General features: G+C 33.9%; 1 protein-coding gene across 1 annotated transcript in view; it reads left to right on the top strand.

Moving 5' to 3' along the window:
* The window catches only part of LOC149895327 (uncharacterized), a 29,595-nt gene extending 15,703 nt beyond the window's left edge, over window positions 1–13,892 (top strand). The window contains exons 10-18 of the mRNA XM_090118805.1: window positions 746–837; window positions 1,517–1,631; window positions 5,965–6,051; window positions 6,319–6,445; window positions 8,096–8,305; window positions 9,057–9,185; window positions 10,037–10,152; window positions 11,088–11,281; window positions 12,200–13,892. Coding sequence (XP_089974931.1) covers window positions 746–837; window positions 1,517–1,631; window positions 5,965–6,051; window positions 6,319–6,445; window positions 8,096–8,305; window positions 9,057–9,185; window positions 10,037–10,152; window positions 11,088–11,281; window positions 12,200–12,277 — 1,148 coding nt within the window. The 3' untranslated portion in view covers window positions 12,278–13,892. The remainder of the gene's footprint in view (window positions 1–745; window positions 838–1,516; window positions 1,632–5,964; window positions 6,052–6,318; window positions 6,446–8,095; window positions 8,306–9,056; window positions 9,186–10,036; window positions 10,153–11,087; window positions 11,282–12,199) is intronic.
* The last annotated feature ends 2,389 nt before the right edge of the window (window positions 13,893–16,281 follow it).

Genomic DNA, 16,281 nt, shown 5'->3' with positions numbered 1-16,281 from the left:
CAGAAAGAAAAGACAATACAGAAAAGCGCATGTAATTAATACCTTTAAAAAAAGTTTATTTTCGACATATGTCCATAAATGGATATATCCATAGAATTAAATCCAGTTATGGACACTGATGAATTTTATTTAAACAACATAACCTATCATGATACTAAATCGTGTAATATTTCGTACACTTAACTACTATAAATAAAAGTAATATCAAATTTTGCTGACATTTATACAAAAATTCTTATAACCAAAATTGTGTCCTCACTTCCTTAAGGATTTTCTTAGTAAAAACGGATTTCTTCGAAACGAGTCGCAGCAACTAAACATAACGTTCTGCCATCTTCAAACATTTTGGCCGAATAAGATGAAATGTCGTATTTTGATAGCTTATGAACCAAACTTTTATTTTAAGTATTGCCAAATTATATAACGTTAATTTTGGTCTTAATATTTAAATTTAATATTTATTTTGTCCATTACTGGATGCTTGTCCACGACTGGTGCCGTTACCTTACTTAATGCAAAATGTATTAAAAAAAATATTGTTTTGTATTTTAAAGTAATATTCTAAATAGGAGAATTTCAAGGTCGCGTCATGGCAATACCGTCACGTCGTGGATTAAGACGACGATATTGGTATCTTTGAATCTCGCCAAAGAAGTATCACTTCTGACACGTGTGCTCGGCACACATTTTTTTAAATACCTTTTAACTAGAAACGGGGAAAAAATATTAAAATTATTGTTTTTAGGTTCACCAAGCCAAGCGTCAGATTCTTTAAGTTTAGACGAAAATCTGCGCGCGCTAAGGCACATTCACGAGAAATACGCTAACATAGACAAGGTGAGTTTTAACGGGTTTTAAACGGGATGTTTTTAAGTATTTTTATTTAAAAATTAATATTTTTTATGGTATTTTAAAACTATGTCAATTATTATTAATCAATTTGCTTCCAATATCATTTTTTTAAATACTTAAGACAATTTATAAAGCAAAAACTTTGTACCCCTTTTTACGCAAATTACACAGATATAGGCAATTTTTTTTTAATTTTGCATATTTTTTAGAACACTCCATATTACTATTTTGTTCATGGTAATGGTCGAATTTTAACAACAGTATTAAATATTAATTATAAAATTATGATGAAATCTCAAATTCAAACATTTATTTATTCAATTATACTTCTTATAGAAGCACTTTAGAATCGTCATTACATGTTTTAACAAAGATTAAAACATTACTACTCTTTTATTTATGGTCAAAACTAGCTTTCCGCCCGCGTTTTCATAGAATAACCCGCATAGTTCTCGTTCCCGTGGGATTTCCGGGATAAAACCTATCCTATGTGTTAATCCAAGTTACCGACTATATGTGTGCTAAAATTCATAGCAATCGGTTCAGTAGTATTTGCGTGAAAGAGTAACTAACAAACATACACATACACATCCTCACAGATTTTCGCATTTATAATATTAGTAAGATTTTGCCACTAGTAATAAAAGTATGTATATATTTTCAGGACGATTTATACGAAGCCCATTTGCTAGCTGCAAACTTCAAGAAACCACCCATAGACCAAGTGCAAAGGCTTAATAGAGATGACGATGATGTACTCTCTATACGAAGTTCTGAGGGTAAGGAAAAAAATGTATGCGTGTACTAGAGTACACACGTAAGAAGTGAAACTTCTTTATGACCTTAAAAATGTCACGAGTATGGCGTAACGCAAAAATGTCACGCGTACGGCGTATCGGTCAATTAGGGAAAGCTGGCATGTTCACAGTACTCACACTTATGCAATTTCACTTACAGTATGTTCAAAAATAAATGCGACTCTAGTTTCATTTTAGACTTGAATTGTAAAATGGGTGCGTTGTAGATATATATATATATATATATATATATATATATATATATATATATATATATATATATATATATATATATATATATATATATATATATATGCAAATATAATTACTTATGAAAGCTCTCATAATTTACCTGTAAAATTATAATTTAAAAGTAAATCAATTGATGAAGTTAATTATTTATTCTAATAATAATCAATTGGATAAAAGGATTAATAATCATTCAATTATCAAATAATAATTAAATTCCTGACTTTGGTCGAGTAAAGATATCTAAGAAATATTATATTTGTAGTAAGAACGTAATACCTACCAATACGCGCTAACAAATATGTGTTACATGTTTATTGTATAATTTTCACACTATTGGTTTTAAACTCAAACTCAAACATTTATACAATTAGACTTCTTCTAGAAGCACTTTTGAATCGTCATAAAAGTTTAACAGTTTTAACATTTACCACCAATTCAGAAAGCAGTATCTATACCTAGAGAAGAAAAAGAATCTATTTAATCATAATCGTAATCTTCTACTTCACTGTAACTTTCATCGCTCGAAGAACTCGATGTTTCGTTGTCGGATGTTATTATAAATGAGTCAGTGTAATTATCTACTTTTGGTTCTAATTGAATATATTTTTCCTCATGTTTTCGCGTCTTTCTCCAAACGTCACTAAACATATCCAGACTAATAGCATTTGCTTCCTTTCTAAATAATTCTTCCACAGTTTTCAAGTTAAAGTTCACATTTTGTGATGCTACTTTCCCTTTAATTATGCCCCATAGTAACTCTATTGGGTTGAGTTCTGGATGGTATGGTGGAAGGCGCAATACACTATGTCCATGATCTTTGAGGATTGCATCAAGTAGGTAAAAATTGTGTATAGTTTGGCTTATTTTTTTTAATAATGTGATAACTCTGATTATTAATTAGTAATTTGATTTTTGAAAAAAAAATTTTAGTCAAAATTTATATTTTTCTAACAAGATCCTTATCATCCAAATTTCCACCTTGGTGAGAAAAATTGACATTTCTAATGAAAATGAACAAAAAATTAAATGATTTTATTAAATACTGCAAAATAGTCTATAATTCTTCCATTTACTGTATCACAAAATTCTTCATAGATTTTTAGATATTCGTACTACACCAATTACATCACCCTGTATTTATAAACAATTGCAAAATATGACACATACATAGGCCGGGAGATACTGACACAAAATTTCGGGTCATTTGTAACAGAATGGCGGTTCTACAGAGGTCTTATTACGCAATGACTAAAAGAAAAATGATGGTCAGAACTCAGAACGCTGGTACCGGCGGACTAGTCGCGTGGGCGTTAGTCGAACTCGTCGGATAAATAGCGAAAGTCAAACGATTTGTAACACAAAAATTTTAGAATTCACCGATAGCCCATAAAAAAGATGTAGGCGGTAGTGTCATGCCATACTTTTCCGGTGTAACTTACAGCCCCCCATACCGACGCGATGCGTTGATTAAAAAAAAAAACAATTCAAACATTTGTACCAGGCTAACTTTTGCACAGGTAATCATCATCGTGCAGACATTTACGAAAATCGCCATGCCATACTTTTCGGACGATTCCAAATGGCCACCATACCGCCGAAAATCTGCAAAAAAAATTTTTTTTCGCCAAACAATTTGTACCAGTATTGCATTTGGATTTTTGGAGAGTATTTGATAAAATGTGACCATTATTATATTTGCCATACTTCTAGTAGGGGGAAAAAGTGCTGCCATACTTGAAAATTAATTTATTCGTCACGTTTCAAAAATACGACTGTACAATACGTAAAATAATTTTTTACAGTATGGGATCATTATATTCTGTATGTTTGTATACAATTCTACCTAGAAAAAAATATCGCAGATTGCAAACATGGGGCGGATGATTGTAAGACTTAAGCCAAGACGTAAAAAAATAATGAAAAGAATTGGCGATTTGTACCAGTACGGCATTTTTGGAAAGTATATGATGCAACGTGACCATTATTATATTTGCCATACTTTTAATAGAGGGAAAAATTAGTGCCATACTGCTACAAATCGTTCAAACTACGAATAAAATCTTACAATAAGAAAAAAATCTTATACACATTCGCCACCTCCCACAGGTATGGCATTATCACACTTCTATTTATAATCATTCAGGAGTTGTTGAAAAAAAAATGTGGTACAAATCGTTTGGCGAGAAAAAAAAATTCAAAAATTTGCAGATTTTCCGCGGTATGGCGACCATTTGGAATCGTCCGAAAAGTATGGCATGGCGATTTTAGTAAATGGCTGCACGACGATGGTTCCCTGTGCAAAAGTGAGCCCGGTACAAATGGTTGAATTGTTTTTTTTAAATCAACGCATTCACGTCGGTATGGCGGACTGTAAGTCACATCGTAACTGTATGGCATGACACTACCGCCTACCTACATCTTTTTTAAGGGCTATCGGTAAATTCTAAAATTTTTGTGTTACAAATCGTTGGACTTTCGCTATTTATCCGACGAGTGTGACTAACGCCCACGCGACTAGTCCGCCGGTACCAGCGTTCTGACCATCATTTTTATTTTTGTCATTGCGTACTAAGACCCCTCTAGACCGCCATCCTGTTACAAATGACCCGAAATTTTGTGTCAGTATCTCCCGGCCTAACATGTGCAATGTGTAAATGTGTTGACGTTCCAGCTCTTCTTAATATACCTATAACGCAAAAATGTTACACTTTATTTTTGTCCAACCCCGATAAAGAAGTTTCACTTCAAAAATTGGTTGTCTGTAAAGTTGGTTTTACTGACGATAGTTGAACGTGACAACGTCCGATTGTGCTTCTTTGTCGCTCGTTCCGCGCTCTCGCTCGCACTTCAAGCCTTACATGGAACGCCTCAGAGCGAGGTAACGCCGCATGAGTCATGTTTTTTCGTGCGTGCAGCCGGCTCTATCGAATTATAAGACGTTGTCACGTCAAAAGGGAAAGGAAAGGGATGAATTCGTATAACGCGTTTCGTTAAAGAAACGAATCTTAAATGACGACGCTTATCATTCCCTCTCGCTTACACACGGCCGTACGGTATGCAAAAAAATAGGGTAAAGTAAAATGATACTAAAATGTATTTGATTTTCCCTATAATATTTTTTATCATAAATTTACAATGACAATTATGTATTTGCGATAGTAAATAATATTTTATTGGAATTTGACATAATATGTTCTTTGGGAAAAGTTGTTCAGTTTTATGGGCTCATTACGAGTATTATGGGGATTTTGTTGCATTCTACTACAAATTTTGCTACAAATTTAAATAATTATCCATTTACGTTATTTTTATTTTCTTTTTTGCTAACCCTATCATATGTCAATGTCAGCTTTGGCCGCCATTTAAGATTCGTTTCTTTAATGAAACGCGCTATAACAGATGGATAGTCGGATAAAAATACGAAAAATTCTTAAATTCCATATTTTTGTTTGAAATATTAATTTGAGGTGAAACTTCTTTAGTAAAATTTAAAGGTCACGTCATGGCAATACCGTCGCGTCGTGGATGAAAGCGACGATTTTGGTATCTTTGAATCTTGCCAAAGAAGTTTCACTTCTGACACGTGTGCTCGGCACATACGCTCTTTTTTTAAATATATTTAACGGGTAAAAATTATTAAAATTTGAACAAGAGATGAAAAAATTCGACGTTTTAGTGCGTGTTCGTGTATATTGCAGAGTTGATAATTTCCTGATCGACTGTTGTTCAAGGATATAAAATTATTTGAAAAACCGAAAAATAATAGAAGAATAGTGCGTGTTGCAATATTTTATAAGAATTACCTCTTTAAAAAGTATAATTTTGAATTGTTATGTTTATTTGTTACTAGCGGTCCGCCCCGGCTTCGCCCGTGGTACATATTTCGCAATAAAAGGTAGCCTATGTTCTTTCTCAGGGGCTAAAGATTATCTGTGCCAAATTTCATCAAAATCGGTCCAGTAGTTTATGCGTGAAAACCATACATACATACATACAAACCTTTCCTCTTTATAATATTAGTATAGATTAATAATAATATAGTATAGATTTGTTATCTGTGCAGGTTGTGCGTCAGTCAAAGAGATGGACACAAGAGTTGAGAAGTTGGAGGACAGCTCGAATTCCGACTCGGATTCCAGTTCAGAGTCGGGTAAGTAACACTATAGTACACTAGAGTTCAGTGCACCTCAGTACAGAACAGTGCACTACAGTACAGTACACTGTAGTACAGTATACTACAGCACAGTACACTACAGGACATTAAATTTTTCATTTAAATTTTACGTTTTACATTAACATTTCAACAACATTAATTAAAAACAATACCAATTTACCTACCAAACTTCACCTTCCTTAAACACTACAACTCTCTTATTCAATTACCGATTCACAACACTAAAATCGATTCCGCACACAGGCAGCTCGAGTTCCGGTTCGAGTTCGTCCTCGAGTTCCGATAGTTCCGATTCGAGCAGTTCGGACAGTGAACACGAGGATGCGACGCCGAATGCTAACGCTAGTGTGGATCATACTGGCGATGATAGGTATGTAATATATATGTACTAATATTATAAATGCGAAAGTAACTCTGTCTGTATGTCTGTTACTCAATCACGCATAAACTACTGAACCAATTTTCATGAAATTTGGTATGGAGATATTTTGATACCCGAGAAAGGACATAGGCTACCTTTTATTGCGATATATGTACCACGGGCGAAGCCGGGGCGGACCTCTAGTATACTAATATATTAATATTGTAATGTAAAGCTGAAGAGTGTGTACGCGCTAATCTCAGAAACTAGTGGTCTGATTTGAAAAATTGATTCGGTGTAAGATAGCCCATTTATCGAGGAATGCTATAGGCTATATATCATCAGAGTGGAACTATGCGGATAAAATCGCGGGGCATAGCTAGTAATATATAAAATTTATTTATTTTTGTTAGTGCCTGTATTTCTTTGTTTCCTATTGGAAAATCTGTTAATCCATACTATAATAATATAATAATATTATAAATGCGAAAGTAATTCTGTCTGTCTGTCTGTTACTCAATCACGCATAAACTACTGAACAAATTTTTATGAAATTTGGTATGGAGATATTTCGATACCCGAGAAAGGACATAGGCTACTTATTATCCCGGGAAAATGACGCCATCCCGGAAATCCCACGGGAACGGGATCTTTGCGGGTTTTTCTGTGACTGCGCGGGCGAAGCCGCGGGCGGAAATCTAGTATTATAAATGCGAAAGTTTGTGAGGATGGATGTATGGATGTTTGTTACTCTTTCACACAAATACTACTGAACAGATTACAATAAAATTTGGCATGTAGGTGGCAGAAGACCCAAAAATGAAACCCGTTTCGCGTTGTCACGCGTGAACGGGTGAACCGATTTCGATAATTCTTTTTTTATTATATTCCTTGAAGTACTAGGATGGTTCTTATGTAGAGAATACGTGAATATGTACCACGGGCGAAGCCGGGGCTGACCGCAAGTTACTAATAAAATTACCCTTTTACGAATACGAATAACGACTCGGACCCGGAGCGTTCCACCAACACTATCCTTACTGATATTATAAATGCGATAGTTTGCGTGTCTTTTACGTTGTATCAGAGCGATTTTTGGCTAGAATTGTTGTGTCTGGATATAGTTAGGAGGCTAGAGAGTGATATAGGTCACTTTTACCGCTTTTTGATACTGAAAGTTGGATATTTACGGTCACTTTTAAGAGAATTTTCTGTGAAAAACTACTTTTAAACTGTTATATTTAAAAGATGAATGAGGAAATCAATGCGGGAATAAATAATGTACACCGGCTAGAATCGAGACTGACTTTTTATTTTTCAAATACCCACTTAGTAAATATTATCACGCACAGATAATTCATAATGCAAATACACTACATATTACTAAATTTGACGACGCGGTTGGCGCAGTGGTAAAGTAACTGCCTACTGAGTCGACGGTCCCGGGTTCGATCCCCGGTCAGGGCAAATATTTGTGCGATGAACTCAATTATTTGTTCTTGGGTCTGGGTGTTATCTATATATGTATTTATTAAATATTATATTTATCGTCGCCTAGTACCTATACAAGCCTTAATTGAGCTTACTGTGGGACTAGGTAATAATAATTTGTGTGATAATAATGTCCTATAATATTTATTTATTTATATTTATTTCCAGCCGTTCGTTCGGCGCCTGGTCCTACACTCGCACGTCCGGTACGAATACCGACTCCGGATCCGATTCGGATCCGGAGCGGTCTACCGACGCACTGTTACCGCCACCGACACTACCGACAGACGAGATCAGCGAGAGCGATAACGAATCGCCCGATAAGAGCTTCCAGTGTCATATATGCAAGAAGTGGTATTCGACAAGGGTTACGCTCAAGTGAGTATGATAATATATTGTCGAGCCAATTTAATAGGCAACATTTGACGTCTATCAATTTAGAGGTAACCTGCTTAAAAACATCGATTAATGTGAATTAATCGATACGGACTTGAAGCATTTGTAAATCGAACTTGAAACACATGTCAATTTTAAAATTCATCAGGCGAATCCCTGTCCCAGTAATATACTTTCTTTCGTAAATTTAAAAAGCAAAATAAGACAAGTAGGTATAATACATAATTAAAAAAAACACAACGCATTTATTAATTTATGATGATTTTTATTCACAAGTAATGAATGTATTCGATTCTAGATTGTCAGATTTCAATTTTTAGAGTAACCTCTCTGGTATTTAAAAAGAAAAAGGTTTATTGATACAAAATTGTAGCAACGTCTGTTCTTTAAATCAGTAATTGTTTATTTAGAATGGTTTATCAGTAAAATCAAATCTTAAAATTACTTGTATCGGTCATTATTATTATAAATATTATGTAATTGTAATTGAAAAAAGTTAAGCAAATGTGCAGTTCTAACAAAACGAAATACATATCATGTTATTCTATGTCGTCGTTACTAGGTTACGTTGTTGAATTTTGTTGAACTGTCAAATGTTGCCTATTAAAATGGCTCTACTATAAATATACATAATATGTTTGTATATTTATCAGCCATCTGGTTTCCATAACGATAATATATTTATTTATTATATAATACATAGAAATATTTATTTATTATTATTTTTACGTAGAATCCATCGTCGTGTCCACCAAAACCGCGGCGGTGGTGCGGCTTCCCGTTCCCGCGCTCGGAACGATCGTTACGAGTGCGACTGTTGTAACGAGACGTTTGCACGACGCGAACGACTCGTACATCACAGGTGAGTGTCAGAAGTGAAACCGCTCAATTTATTGAAGTGAAACTTCTTTATCGGGGTTGGACAAAAATTTAGTGTAACATTTTTGCGTTACGCCATACTCGTGACATTTTTAAGCTCATAAAGAAGTTTCACTTCTTACGTGTGTACTCTAGTACACGCATACATAATATTTTTGCTATTTATTTAAATAAAATACACACAACAGGTCACAATCTTGCCGGACCCATAGGCGACATATCAATTTCGGGAGCAGATCGCAATCCAACTGTGTACAATTACTATTATAATGACATACAGCTTACAGTTATTTAAAGCGTGTTACAAATTAATTCGTAATTAAAAATTCAATAATTAATCGAATGCATTGGTCGTTGGTTCATATCCGGCTTGAAGGACCAGAATGTACGGTTTGCAATTATTTAATATTATATGAAATAAAATAATCATTTAACTATGAAAAACTTGTAATAAACGAAAATTATAATCTATAGTAATATTATAAAGCTGAAGAGTTTGTTTGTTTGTTGGAACGCGCTAATCTCGGGAACTACTGGTCCGATTTGAAAAATTCTCTCGGAATATTACACGTATCATCTAATTACTATATAGAAGACTAGCTGCTCCGCGCGGTTTCACACCCGTGGCTCCACTCCTGTTGGTCGTAGCGTGATGATATATAGCGTATAATCTTCCCCGATAAATGGGCTATCTAACACCGAAAGAATTTTTCAAATCGGACCAGTAGTTCCCGAGATTAGTGCGTTCAAACAAACAAACAAACAAATTCTTCAGCTTTATAATATTAGTATAGATTGGGAATTTTGCTATATACCCGCACTTAACTTTTCCAGGGCTGAAGCACACCGCGGCGCTATGACGGTGCGCTGTGAGGTGTGCCGCAAGTGCTTCGAGGACGAACAGGAGCTAGCGCAGCACGACAGCACGCACACCGCGGACGAGCGGGCCGGTATGTACACATTTTTTCCGTTAAAAAACTTTAAATCGATGTTTAAATTGAGTTTCCCTACTGTATGTATCTGTATACTGTATGTATATCGGGTAAACGGTCTTAGGTCGGCTGCCGGCACACCCGGAGTGCAACCCGTCTTTTTTTTAACCTCTTCGGTTAAAATATTTTAAATTGATGTTTTAATTGAGTTTCCCTACTGTATGTATCCGTATACTGTATTTATATCTTGCAAACGCTATCTCGCTTCAAAGAGGGGCCACTGAAAATCAGTGTTGCAACAGCTGCGTTGCAATTTATGCTGAGTGGCTATCATTTTGGCTCCACTTCTTAATTTTATATCTTTTAATTTAGTTATATATATTTTATTTTTACTGTGTTTGAATTGTATTGTCTTAATCTAATTGTATTGTGTGCGTGTTATTTTTTGTGGAGTCAAATAAATGATCTTTCTTCTTTTGACGACGCGGTTGGCGCAGTGGTAAAGTAACTGCCTACTGAGCCGACGGTCCCGGCTTCGATCCCCGGTCAGGGCAAATAATTGTGTGATGAACTCAATTATTTGTTCTTGGGTCTGGGTGTAATTATCTATATATGTATTTATTAAATATTATATTTATCGTCGCCCAGTACCCACAATACAAGCCTTAATTGAGCTTACTGTGGGACTAGGTCGATTTGTGTAATAATCTTCTCTTATATATAAAAATGAATCGCAAAATGTGTTGGTAAGCGCATAACTCGAGAACGGCTGAACCGATTTCAATAATTCTTTTTTTATTATATTCCTTGAAGTACCAGGATGGTTTTTATGTAGAGAAAACATAAATATGTACCACGGGCGAAGCCGGGGCGGACCGCTAGTGTTCTATAATATTTATTTATTTATTTATTATTTATTATTTATTTATTCTTCTTCTTGCAAACGGCGTCAGGTCGGTGCGGCACGTGCGGGCAGCGCTTCCCGCGCTACGAGCTGCTCCGGCGCCACACCGCCGCCGCGCACCCGCCGCCCGCGCGCCTGCCGCACGCCTGCCACCAGTGCGGCAAGCGCTTCGGCCACGCGCACTCGCTCACGCGCCACATGCACAACCACGCCAAGCAGCTGTACCGGTGCGTCGTGTGCAAGGTGAGTGCGATACGTGTGCATAGTCCAGGAGACATCGACTATTTTTGCACTTGATTACTATAAAAAAAAAAATAAATAAAAACGCCCATTTTTGCATTAAATTACTATAAATAAAAAAAGTTCATTTATTTGTTATTAGTCCAGGATCCATCGCCCATTTTTGCATTAAATTACTATAAATAAAAAAAGTTCATTTATTTGTTATTAGTCCAGGATACACCGCCCATTTTTGCATTTAATTGCTATAAAAAAAAGTTCATTTATTTGTTATTAGTCCAGGATCCATCGCCCATTTTTGCATTTAATTACAATGAAAAAAAAAAAAGTTCATTTATTTGTTATTAGTCCAGGATCCATCGCCCATTTTTGCATTAAATTACTATAAATAAAAAAAGTTCATTTATTTGTTATTAGTCCAGGATACACCGCCCATTTTTGCATTTAATTGCTATAAAAAAAAGTTCATTTATTTGTTATTAGTCCAGGATCCATCGCCCATTTTTGCATTTAATTACAATGAAAAAAAAAAAGTTCATTTATTTGTTATTAGTCCAGGATACACCGCCCATTTTTGCATTTAATTGCTATAAAAAAAAGTTCATTTATTTGTTATTAGTCCAGGATCCATCGCCCATTTTTGCATTTAATTACAATGAAAAAAAAAAAAGTTCATTTATTTGTTATTAGTCCAGGATCCGTCGCCCATTTTTGCACTTGATTACTATAAATAAATAAAAAACTAAAAATAATTAAATTTGTGTATAATTATTAGTCAAAATTGTCAGCTGTGATGTGTACCTATTTATTACCTATAAGCTATCTTAACTATGTAACAAATTTTATTACTGTGTATGTACAATAAAGAGTATTTCATTCATTCATTCATGTAAATAAATAAATAAATAATATTGCCCGCAGGCGTCCTTCGCCCGAGCGGATCAGCTCGCGCAGCACTTGAACAGTCACCTCGCGAACTACAAGCGTCTCAAGCGATAGGCGTCTTGGCAGACTTTTTGAGAGCTAGCGATTGTTTTCCCATTTTGAGCCTTATCTCTCACATGTTAGGTTCGAATTAGTATGGCGAGGTGTATTATGAACGTATTGGATCAACATTTGATGTTATTGAAGTGAAACTTCTATAACGGAGTTGGAAAAAATTTAGTGTAACATTTTTTCGTTACGCGTGACATTTTTCCGTTACGCGCCATCTTTTTCTTATCCCTACCACGCGTGATTCGACGTATTTCTGTAAAGTTGCATATTATAGTAAATTATTTTCTGAAAAATAAGGTCATAAAGAAGTTTCACTTCTTACGTGTGTACACTAGTACATGCACACATTTTTTTTTGGTAGGATATAATTAAATTGATCGTACTTTATGTACACTTGAAATATTTGATGGAATAAAATATGTTTTAGTCAGTTGTTGATCCAATAGGTATTTAATGTGAAGCAATAGCAAGATGAAATTGTCGAGAAAAGTGATGAACAGAAAACGATGCGGCTCTCAAGTAAGTGTTGGATGTTTTAAGTCATAAGTTAAAGTGTTAAGATGTTAAAATTATAGGCCGGTTACACACGGGGCGTTTGTCCCGAGACCTAGGTGGGCGTGTTTTTTGTCTGTGTCTATTTTAGTTTATTTTCTCCACACTAGAACCAAAACTGCGACAATATCTATGTATAATATCGTTTTTGTCTCCTCGGTATATCTTATGTTAACATAAATTACATGTATGTAAATAAATATAACTATGGGGGTATGTACATGTACATATTGTGTAGTATTGTAACGTGCGAGGTGGGATTGTTTTTTATGAATAAAATGAACACTAATTGTGGCTTAAAATTTGTTCTCTCATTTTTGTTCGAAAAATTACAGAAATCAAACACATCGTGGATTGCAATATTACTTTTTAAAGTGAAACTTTTATTACATCGTCTCAAACTTTTTGGTCTGTGTAGCGCATGTCGCGTGACGGTCGACTGCCGAGTAGGTATAAAGCAGTGTTCGGAACCGTACGATAATTATCGTACAAATACGATAATTTTGTGCCTAAGTTTCACTTTTACCGTGGTTTCATAAAACCACACAACATTTTTTTTTGTATATTTATCGTTTTTAATATTTTAAAGTTTGTTTGTCTGTTCATCAAAACACCATAAAACGCAATCCCATGTTGAACGTGCATAGGTATAAATTAAGATACAAGATACACGGAGCGTTTTAACCGCGGCGTGTTCAAGCTGTACAAGTACTATAGATAGAGTGGGACAGATAGATACTTAGGAAGATTTAAAATAAAGTATGTAGTACCTATGCAATAAAATAATTGTCCAAAAAAAATTGTAATTCAAGAGATATTCTATCTCTTTCTAACTGGGAAAAATCTCTATCTATAATACATGTATGGTTCAAGCTTAATTCACTGTTCCCATATTTTAAGCAATTTTCACAATATGCAAATATATATTTAAGACCGCTTACATACGAGGCGGTTGTTTCACTAAAGAGCGTATTTAGATGATACTGAAATTTACCAAAAAATTGATTTTTATGTACCTACAAATAATTTTATCGTTATTTTTGCCACTGTTGAAAATACCCGGTTTGTTATAAGTACTTGAACATAATTCTTTCAAGTTACTAAGTATAGTTGAAAATTAGAGTCCCAAATGTAGGTAGTTAATAGTAGAAGGTAGGTATGGGTTTCTGATTCAAATTTATATGATTTCTTTCGCTAAATGTAATTTTGTAGATGCCTGATCACCTACTTGTCCGTACAGAAAATCGATCAGTGAAACAGATGTATTATGCTTATACATCTACAAAAGAAACTATGTAGTAAATATATGATAATAATTGTGTAATTTATTCAATTTACTTCAAAAAATTTCAATAAAATGCAAGATTTCGTTCAAGTTAAAATTAAAACTTGCTTCGCAACTTGACATCGGTTAATATTTAATAACAACTTTAGTTTTACATGGAAGCTAATTAAAATATATTTTTCTACTCTAAAATGTCCGTGTCGTCTGTTAAATATAAGTGATGATACATGCGAGCGTTTGGAACGCGGCGTTTTACAACACAGTACGCATAGGCGGTTGAAAAACGCCGCGTGTTGTTTTCTATTATTTTGTACCTATATATTTTGTCACTTTGCACTTAGAATTATGGTGTAACGAAGTGTATGCTTTTATCGGTGTGAATGTCGATCTAAAAAAGCTAGCGTAGCGTTTGAACTTACTAAACATTGACGTAACTGTACTCGTAGTGAAAAAAGTGCTTTTATTATGGCAATAAATTACTTTTTAAATGTATAAAATAATGCTTCTTCCACACGAGGCCCTTTGAAATACTGCAACCGGCTCTGTGTAGACGAAACATTGTCATTACCTGTGTAACTACATCAATCTAGCTTTTTTAGATCAACACTAAAATAACTTGTAAGGTTATTTATAAATCTGTTAGACGTAACTTTATATTTGTTAATTATTAATTATTTTGTAGAGAAATTGTGTTATAGTTAGGAATAAATGGAATTTTTATGGTGCGACAAGGACGCACTTATCGCGATGTCGTTTGCTAGAAAAGGACAAGAGATTTGTATGAAATGCGTTCAGAGTGTCTTTTATTGTGGCGATGGTTTTGTTGAGGACTAAAAAAGTGTAAATTTCGATTACGAAAAATGTGGGTAGTTAGAAAATACGTGTATCGCTGTCTCTTTCCAACACACTGTATTGTGTTATTTCCTTCTCTCTCTCGCTTGAGTATTAACAATATGTGTTTTTTCGCACGCGATGTAATACAATATGTATATCTCTTTCTATCCTTTTGAATCAAAATACGAAAGTATCTACTGTCCCTCTCTTATATAAAAATTGTTTTCGATTTTTTATTGAAACAGTTTTTCCTTTTGACTTAATCAGCAATAATATAGACTATGTTTATCAAAAATTAATAATATTATAGATGTAATATGTATGTATGTACGCCTTATATAAAATATATATATTAAAAATGACCCAAATCAGGGATATCTTTCTACTGAAAGAACTACCTATTCATATTTCCTAGATTAAAAATCATTTTAATCACTTTGTGTTACATTTTGAAGTTAATTCAAGTACTGTTCAATTTATTCATTCCTTCATTCGACTCTTATACAAGCTAAGTAATACGAGTGTCAATTTCAATTGATAATAACTCTTTTCACAATAGAATAAGGTCCATTTTCAAATGTACATATTTCTTTTGTATTACGTATATTTTTTTTTAATATTATTGTGAAAATAATGTTTTTGTCGAATAGATGTAGAGGATTTGATGTAATTTTCACGGATAGATAGTCGGCAGTGTAATAATTGTGAAATGATTTTTCGAATTAATGGTACGGGTTTTTTTATGTACAACGATGGCCGAATTATTGGGAACACTTGATTATTAGTAATTTTTATGTTTTTAGGTTTATAATATAATGAATCTAAATTAAGTTAGATGTCTAGGAATTATTTATTTTACAAACAACCGCCCGGTCTTTTGTTTTTTAACTTTTATTTTGTATGAGTTTAATTGTTATCCAAGCGCAGAGAAATCTTAGAAACAAACATCGTGAAAATCAACGATGCGATGTGACTAACGCGACTTTATTTTGTGTAATATAATTATTATATTATTTACACATACGGAAATGAAATAAGGGTGTTTTTTATAAATAAGAAAACTAATAACGGTGTCTTTTTTCAATTACATGTGTGGTTTACAAAGAAATAATTATAATGGTACGTTATATATAAGTAATTATATCAAAATTAATTAACAATCAACGTTAATATGAATTGTTCCTAATATTTTGGCCATCTACTGCAGATATTTGTTAAAATTATACGCATCATGATTTATATTATAATAGTGTTCCCATATATGTGTCCGGCAGTTTATTGTGTTTCACACTAAAATTGTAATGTTATCGAAATGTTTCCACTAAATATGCTCGTT

The sequence above is a fragment of the Colias eurytheme genome, chromosome 31, assembly GCF_061535395.1.
Source record: "Colias eurytheme isolate Ceu_HAF_F1 chromosome 31, ilColEury1 Martin Lab GWU primary, whole genome shotgun sequence".
NCBI classification, from domain to species: domain Eukaryota; kingdom Metazoa; phylum Arthropoda; class Insecta; order Lepidoptera; family Pieridae; genus Colias; species Colias eurytheme.
This window is presented reverse-complemented; position numbering and strand designations above follow the sequence as displayed.